The sequence below is a fragment of the Palaemon carinicauda genome, chromosome 36, assembly GCF_036898095.1.
Source record: "Palaemon carinicauda isolate YSFRI2023 chromosome 36, ASM3689809v2, whole genome shotgun sequence".
NCBI classification, from domain to species: domain Eukaryota; kingdom Metazoa; phylum Arthropoda; class Malacostraca; order Decapoda; family Palaemonidae; genus Palaemon; species Palaemon carinicauda.
Genome location: NC_090760.1, coordinates 31602827 through 31612274, shown reverse-complemented (window position 1 = coordinate 31612274; position 9448 = coordinate 31602827). Strand labels below are relative to the sequence as shown.

Genomic DNA, 9448 nt, shown 5'->3' with positions numbered 1-9448 from the left:
TATATATATATATATATATATATATATATATATATATATATATATATATATATATATATATACATATATATGTTTATTTGCAGCAGGACAGGAGGAAAAGGGAAACGAAGAATTGATCAAGTGTTTTTGAGTGTTATTCCTGCAGTTTATTTATCTTGCAGGTTTCTCTGTATGAAGAGTACTGCTTAATTCTATTATTTTCAATTTAGTCCTTTCACTCTTCCCTTCTGTGCTTGAAGTCCTTAAGATGATAGGAGATATCTTTCCTCAAATTATTTCTTTTATTTTCCTATTCATTACAGCGAATTTCCGGAATGTACTTCGTTTATAATCCCGCTAGACTAAAACCCTAATTCCTTATCAGTCAATTGCTATTTTTATAGACATAATGATAATACTATTCGTAAATATGTGACATTGTCAGGTAGAATACTGTTAATTTATAACAAGACACATTTTTTGGTGAGATTCGAGAGTAAAAAGATTAACAGCCTATCTAAGCAAGATGGTCTTTAACAAAGTGCGAGAAATAATAAACATAAATACTAGATATCATAACAAGGTAAAACAAATCTTTCAAAATTTACAAATATATAGGTGATCCTTTGAATTTATGCCTTCATAATATTTTGTGATAAATTCTCTTGAAAGCCTGAAGGTTAAATTTTTTCGAAATGATTAAAGAATCCCGTCTTGTTTTGGAGCCCTAGGATGACTAAGCCACTTTCCTTTTTATCATCTTTGGGTGATCTCATTACGTATATTATATGAAATTTCTAATAAAAATGAGTATCCAAGAATATCAGGGAACGAGACTATAAGAGTTAATTACACATTGACCCTTGTATTTCAACATATTTTTCTCTTACCTCTTCTTAATACTCTCCTCGGGGATTAATTAAAACATTGAATTATGTCAGGGTTATAAATAGGTTTTCAGATATCATAATACCGTAATAACTTCATTCGTTGTTGCAAAACTTTATTGCAAAATTTGTGGAATTATATTTTCTCTTCGTTTTTCTTCTTCAGGTAACTTGGATAAAAAAAGATGAAGACATCCTCCTGACAGCTGGAGACCAGGTTTATTCCTCAGAGACTCGGTATTCTGTGGCTCATGGCAGACACCAAGGGGTAAGGAAATATTATATCAAGAGAGAGAGAGAGAGAGAGAGAGAGAGAGAGAGAGAGAGAGAGAGAGAGAGAGAGAGAGAGAGAGAGAGAGGGGGGGGGGGAAATTTCCATGATATGATAAGGTTAATTGTTTTCATAAGGATTACCCGGCAGTCGTTTGATTGAAATGTTATTGGTAGAAGCAATTTATCAATTCTATTTTCTAGTTACTGGAAATAGGCAAAAAATCAATAACGACGGATTTATTGTAATTCGTAGTTAGATTTTTCCCTTAAAAAATACATACACCTTTTAGAGCCAGTAAATACATCCAAAATATAATTTTTCTCTTAGATTACTTTCAAGAAATACTATATTAGTTTTAGTAATAGGTAACGATTAGAGGAATAGTGCCTGTCAAAACCCTAAATTCCCCCAATGCTTTTACAACATATAAGAGTATTTATATTTTACCAGAAAATGGAATCACCGGGATATTGATTAAAAATAAATTCTAAACTTGGAAAAAATAAGCAAGATTAACTGCTTTTCAGTGAAGCCAATCAAGAAACCAACACTGCCTGTGCTTAATTAGTGGTAACATCCCTGACTAACGCCAGACTGGCGTTCGATTCCTGCTTAAACTCGTTAGAGCCTTTGGTCGCCTTAACCTCACCATCCTAGTTAGCTAAGGAAGGGGGGATTTGGGGGAGCCTATAGGTCTATCTGCTGAGTCATCAGCAGCCAATGCGTGGCTCTCCTTCGTCCTATCTTGGGTGGAGAATGATATTGATTAAAGAAGGCCAAGCAAAGACGTGCAAACATATGAAAATTGGAATATTTGTGGCAATAGCTACGTGGATTTGTTAATGTTATCGTTGCATATCTATTTTCAGTCAAGTACCAGTAGTTAGATGTTTAACAATATTGCTTACTGATAGAAGCATTCCACTTATGTTTTATTGGCAATAGCTGGTAATTAGATATATGTGCAACTCTACTAAAAAATGTAAGTTATTTAGACTATTGAATGGAACAACGAATAAAAAAATTGTAAAGAAACAAAAAATCAAGCATTTCTGCCAAATAAGTTTGTTTCCTTATTTCCTCTGTCGAAATGAAACGGATTATATGGTATCCGGCGAGTTGTCTGAAACAATTTGATTAATGTACAATTGATCTAAAACAATTTATCTAAAGTATCATGAATCTACAAGCAAATTGTCTAGAATAAATTTGCCTAAAATTTATTTGTATTAGCACTATATATATATATATATATATATATATATATATATATATATATATATATATGTATATATATATATATATATATATATATATATATATATATATATATATATATATATATATATATATATATATATATGAAAACACGCCCCCATAGTTTCTTCGATGATTCATATTTACTGATAAAACTTTTAAACAGTATAAAGGAATAGTTATGTACGTTTTAATACGCGACTGATTACGAATAGTTGTTTGCTATATATATATATATATATATATATATATATATATATATATATATATATATATATATATATATATATATATATATATATGTATGTATATATATATATATATATGTATATATATATATATATATATATATATATATATATATATATATACATATATACAGTATATATATATATATATATATATATATATATATATATATATATATATATATATATATATATATATATATATATATATATATAACGTTATATACATACATATATATATATATATATATATATATATATAAGTATATACATATACGTATATATATATATATATATATATATATATATATATATATATATATATATATATATATATATATATATATATATATATAACCTCTTGTACCAATATGATGATAATCATAAAGAAAGGGGGCGTGGCAGGTGGTGTAAACGTCACGGGGCCCTACATCATGGTCGGCACACGTCATTCTGCATATGGTGGCAATGTCTTAATTTCTGTTCGCACCTTGCCCACAAAATTGAGATGACATTTCTCGATATAAAGTAAAAGAGTAATGCAGAGTAGATGCTTCAATCAATTTTTCTTAATTACGTCAGTGTCTCAAAATCTGGTGGTTTTGGTTTCACATTGATCAGAAACCTAGTTCTTTAATTGTATTGAAAAAGGAGGGTGTTATCGGCCTTGAAATAGTTAGTAGCCCTCTCGGAAGATGACATTACTGCTATGTATTTCAGGAGGTGTGGGTACTCTTTTTATTCAAAATCTATAAAACTAATCGATTGCTATTCATGCCTTTTGAAATTTCATTGTTCAATCACAGATTCTTGTCACCCTCCTTGTGAGTTTCAGGACATAGCCAAACCTCGCCCATCAAGATTTAGGAATTCATTCGGATGAAGAGAAATCAAGCACACTAAGTTACTGATTACCGATGAATATATACAGTATGGTACTAAACATTACGGAACATAGCAAAGAGATGATGGCCTAACAATTGATTTAATGATGGATGAAGATTTCATAGTAGTAAAACTCGCTTAACTTTTTTAAAAAATGTAAGGAAGAATGCTCTATAAGTACTGCTTGGAAAAATTTAATCATTTTACTGATTCACAAAAAAGGAGACATAAAAGACCTTAAAAATTACAGTTCAATCAGTTTGCTCTCAGTAATGTATAAACTAGTGACGAAGAATACATTAGGCTGAATAGAAAGACAGCTAGAATTTAATCAAATAAGAGAGCAGGCAGGCTTTAGGAGTAGGTATTCAAAACTGACCATCTCCATGTAATTAAACAGCTAATGAAAAAATCAACAGAGTATGACAAACTATTATGTATATGACATTTATGAGAAATATTTGACCAAATCTTCAGCAATAATGAAATCTATTCATAGATAAGGAATAGATGAATCTTATATTGAAACACTTAGAGATAGTTATACAGGATGTACAGCTATCCCAAAACTACATAAAGATAGTGAGAAAATTCTGATTGAAAAAGGTGTTAGACAGGGAGACCCTATCTCTTCTTAATTATTCACAGCCTGCCTTGAAGTTTTTAAGAATTTTGATTGGGAAGATATAGGAATTTATATTAATTGGGAATCATATGGCATAGTTATTTTCAGTGAATGATGGAATGAATAGCAAAAGATGATATAGGGAAAGCAGAAATGTATGAATGTAAATTAATACTAGTAAAACTAAGATACTTTTTAATGAAAATGCAGCAACAAAAGATAAGAGGTTATGGGCAAACCTCCAGAGATTGTTAATAAATATTCTTTAGGTACTTCGAACAAACAGGACGAGTTTCTCCAGGATATGAGAATAAAATTAAAAACTAAAATTAAAAGGATAAACAAGAGATGGAGAACTTTATGTAAACAAATAAGATTATAAAAATCAAAAGATTTTCTATAAGGAAAAGTATTTAATCAGAAGTTCCTAACAATTAACTTATCCTATGCATTATAAACTTACAGTCTTACTAAAGCCTTAGAACAAAAGCTAATTACAATTCATAGAGCCATTGAAAAATATAGTATTTTGCACTTTAATTTGAACATTCCGCAATTCAAATTGACAATCTTCATAACAGAATGGCAAATACATATATATTTTTGACAGTTTCCTATTTCAATTCCACATGCTGCTTAATAGATTGACAGACCGGACAACAAATGAGACTTCTAGGATCCTAATGATAATTAGATAAAAAGTAATAACAATTGTTCGTTTCGTAATAGACAATTTAGGTTTTAAGATTGACAAAAGCATTTGAGTATGACATTTCATCACAATTATCATCGTAAGTCTTAGCAACCTGACAGGTATTTTTTATTGTAGCCTCTGTGAGGCAGCTTTGTAACGTGATGTAGAAGGAGACATTCAGTACCATACTGTCTTGACTACGGATCATATAGATTTTTTACATCCAGCACTTACAGCTCGAGGAGGCCGAGGAATTGTCGTACCATTTGCGACATTAACTGCAACCGCATGATAGAGAAGTATGGTAACGGTGAAGATTTCTTAACGACATCCAAAGAACTTGGGGTCAATCAGACAGTAGCGTACCCAATCATTAGGATGTATCAACATGAAGATGAAGTTAGAACCTCATGATGAAAGTTAAAGCAAGAGAAGTCAGAACCTCATGATGAAAGTTGAAGCTAAACAGTGAGTCCATAGACTTTATGGTGTGGCTGCTAGAAAGTACACCAACCATGATTTTAAGGGAATTGAATCAAATATTGCGAGATGAATTTACCAGAGAACTTCGTGTATCTGATTCCACGGTTGCAAGAGCCTTGGAATGTGATTTCAATTGTGTGAAAACGTAACACAGGAGAGAAACTCCGAACGTGTCGAGGATACAAGTCTAACGTACGCACATGGCATGTACCCAAGACATTTGCAGGAAGATAGGATATACATTGACGAAATGGGATATAATTTATACACAAGGAGGACTTATGGGAGAGCATCTATGGTGCAATCACAACCTGGAAAGGTTGGCTGACAGAGAAGTGGTAACATCACGTTGCTTGCTGCGAATTATGATGGAGCTTGACTAGTTTATTTTCAGATTCACACACATGGTGTTACCAAGGAGAAATTTGATTATTTTGTATTCAACTTGGATATTATCCTCAATTAATTCAATCCAATTATCATCGTGTATAATGCTCGGTGCCATAGTCATATTGCTGATAGCTTCCCGACGAGATCTTTTAAATACCTACAACCATTCTCTCTTTTCCTCATTCCAATTGAGAACTGCTTTTGAAAGATGGAGGCATGACTTAAACTGTTGCTTAATGATGTAGCACGTACCTGTAATGCACAGAAAGCTCGCCGATAAGGGATGACCTTACAAGGTTATCAAGAACAAATTCTGCTTAGTCATTTGGAAACTGCTGTAATTGTGGTCACTCTAGAACTATGTGCTTTGTTATATGAACACAGTAGCACTCATCTTATGAAATACATTAATCGCCAGGTTGGAATTAGTTTAGCAATATACAATAAACAGTAATCGTTGTAAATTTTATTTAACGTTAGATACCTGTATTAGGTTAAAATCATTTTGCTCTGATACACTCTATTACAGAATTTATGATGAATTTCACATAAATTGTATGATTTGTCAAGTAAATAGCCTTTTGTCAAAATCCTTTTGATGTTTGTCAGTATGTATTGCTACATTGTCACAGTTTCGGAGACTGTCAAAGGAGGTTAGACATTGGAGTGTGTCTTTCATATTTGCAGATTGTCAAAGATTCATAGCATAACAAACTGTCGTGAAGATTGTCCAATCTGAAAGTCTGGACTGTCATTTAAAATTCCACTTCGTCAAACTTTAAAGAGATTGTTATATACTTTTTGAAACTGCTCAGAGTAAAATTTAAAGTACTGTGATAATGGGATTAACACTAAGAGACAGAACAATGACAACAATGACATTAGAGCAAACTAAAGTAAAGAATATTCTAACAAATAAGAAAAAGAAAGGAACGTGGGCAGGACGTATAATGAAAAGGACAGATAATAGATGAAAAAAAAAAATAACATAATGGGTCATTATAGATTACTAAAGAAGCAGGGGAAGGAAGAAAATACGATGGATTGGCGTGCTAAGAAATTTTTTAGGGTATAACTGTCATAAAATGAGCATAAACAGACTCCACTGGAATAACATGTATGATGCCTTTGTCCGGCAGTGGACTATCAACGGCTGATATATATATATATATATATATATATATATATATATATATATATATATATATATATATATATATATATATATATATATATATATATATATATATATATATATATATTAAGCCGTCTGTATTCTTAATCCTCTTTTTATCCTTGATACTATGAAGTCTCTATTCCCAGTTTATTTACTTTATTTCTATTGATCAATGCTTCCACGTAAAGCATTTGTAACACATTTCATAACATATGGGTTGAAGAAATTGACTTTTATAACTACTGCGTTAGCATGTACGAAAGGGCATTATGTTTTGAACAGAATTGCACGAGAGAGAGATTTTGAAGCTTCGAACTCATTTTTTTTTTTTTTTTTAAATATAGGCTATCTGTCTCCTTAGCAAGTGAGAACAAGCCAAGCTAAATTGCGTATGTTTCTATTTGATATTAACAACGTTGCTCCGTTGTTTTTAGTCTTTATATAAAGGTATTTCTGAACTATTTATTCAATATCTGTCCATCTGCAGAAAATCAACTAAATGATGTATACCAATTATTTTTTTTTTTTTTTTCAGCACTGGGAACTTTCGATAAGAGAGGTAAAACTGACAGACGCAGGTCTCTACGAATGCCAGTTAGCAACCTATCCGTTCACGTCATACTTTTTCACCCTGAAAGTCGTAGGTAAGTAGCTACTCCAAAGTCAAGTTTGGCCAAGAAAAGTTTTAACCAGGTGACGTCTTTGTTCAATTTCTCATATTTTAATTAGGTCTCTCATATTCGCATGATATTAGAGAATATTATTAATGGAGTGTAGATTCTTTTAGTTGCTAATGTTTATATAGCTGTATCTAATTACTTGGAAATATTCTTGATACTAATACATTTAGATAGTTTCATGGCTGTCAATAACTCTCTATAAACCATTATGTGAGATTTATATTTTCTAAGGAAACTTCTTATATGAAAAAAAAAGTAAGGAAAATATCAATACATAGAAAAGGATCTCTATACGGGGTTTTCTTCAATATTTATCATTACTTATGTAACACATCGTTAACTCTCTTAGTGGAAAGATTAGTCAGTATTATAATTCAACAATTCAATGTTATGGATTTATCAAAGTCGGGTATCTTTTCATCTATAATCCCACATTTCTAAGACAGAATTTTCATGATCACTATCGCAGAGATAATGTTCATGAAAATTTCTGTTTACTTTTATTAAATGGCAGAAAGAGAAAAATGAATATAGTTATCCATAAAAACAAAATAAATGTATTTCAAGTGAATTTTTCAGACGAGAGGGTAGTTATAGAGAAAACATGAGCTGTGATAATATTCAGTTCCCTGTCTAGATTATTTTGAAGGGATTGTATTGGAGCATGTTTGGCGTGGAAAAAATGAAAATTTTGCATATTACACCTCATGGAACCCATATGAATAACCCAGCAATCATTTCTGACGAGGTGAAAGAGCCAAAACGATTGTAACAGCCAGAAGATGATAACATACGACTATTTTATGTCATAAACCAAAGATTAAGTTGCAGAATAATAAACAAGAAAATGCACAGCGCTTACAGCAAATAAAGAACTCCAGTCAACTCTGATTTCCTTTAAAACTGTAGATCCTGATAGGTACTTTACTTGATTAAATAATAGCCCTTCGAAGAGTCAAGCTGAAAAATGAAATAAAGAAGAAAATTGAATGTATATACATTGAATTATTTCTGATGAGACACTCAGCTTCCCTGGAGACAAATCTAAGCTGAGGAAGCTGGCAGGAGATTACAGTAAGTGGCCGTTCTCACTAATGTTGAACTGCCTAAATTAAAGCAACTTGAAATTAAGATTAAAATTTGCTCATTCTAGGCAACTGAGGAATAGTTATGTATATTTTCCTGATATACATGAATATATTAGATATATAACCTCAAAATCTATACTCTTGACTAGGTCAATGAGGCAGTTTATCTCACAGATTATTCAAGGGTTATGTGAAATCATATATTGGCATTTTAATAGAATCCTGAAGATTGTCGAGGAGTTTCTGTTCCGTTCATACTTCTAGCTTTATTTATCATGATACTAAAGAGTCCGAACAACAAAGAAAAATGTTAAACTAACGTTCCTGCAGAATTCACCTTTACTCACCCTTATTTGAAAGGCCATGTCATGATATTCAATGCAATTTTCTGAAACCACATATCCTATGAGACTATATCATGGAAAGAAGTTCTACATATAACACTGCAAATGCAAAATTAGACCAAGATTTAAAACATTGCAATTCAGGGAGATCTGGGTGATTTTATGAACAAAATTCGAGTGTTTAGAATGGTTTTATAGTTTAAGAAAGTTCTTTACCAACCTTTTTATTCCCGTTTTGCTTGCTCTTTTCACTGTTTTTTATTCATCTCCTACTCAACCTTTAGTGGGAGCATCTGTTCTCATTTATTATATCGGGACGAAGTGATTTCGGGAAGTATGATAATACTTATAAATTAGTTGTAATAATAATTCATACAATATTTAGCAAGTCTCCAATTGTTTATAAATAACTAATATGCATATAGTAGGAAGTGGTA

The 9448-nt window shown here is 31.3% G+C and overlaps 1 protein-coding gene across 1 annotated transcript in view; it reads left to right on the top strand.

The window, feature by feature from the left end:
* Positions 1 to 388: 388 nt before the first annotated feature.
* Positions 389 to 9448, top strand: part of LOC137628554 (zwei Ig domain protein zig-8-like) — a 21767-nt gene continuing 12707 nt past the window's right edge. The window contains exons 1-3 of the mRNA XM_068359706.1: positions 389 to 403; positions 1033 to 1134; positions 7435 to 7543. Of these exons, the coding sequence (XP_068215807.1) occupies positions 389 to 403; positions 1033 to 1134; positions 7435 to 7543 (226 nt within the window). The remainder of the gene's footprint in view (positions 404 to 1032; positions 1135 to 7434; positions 7544 to 9448) is intronic.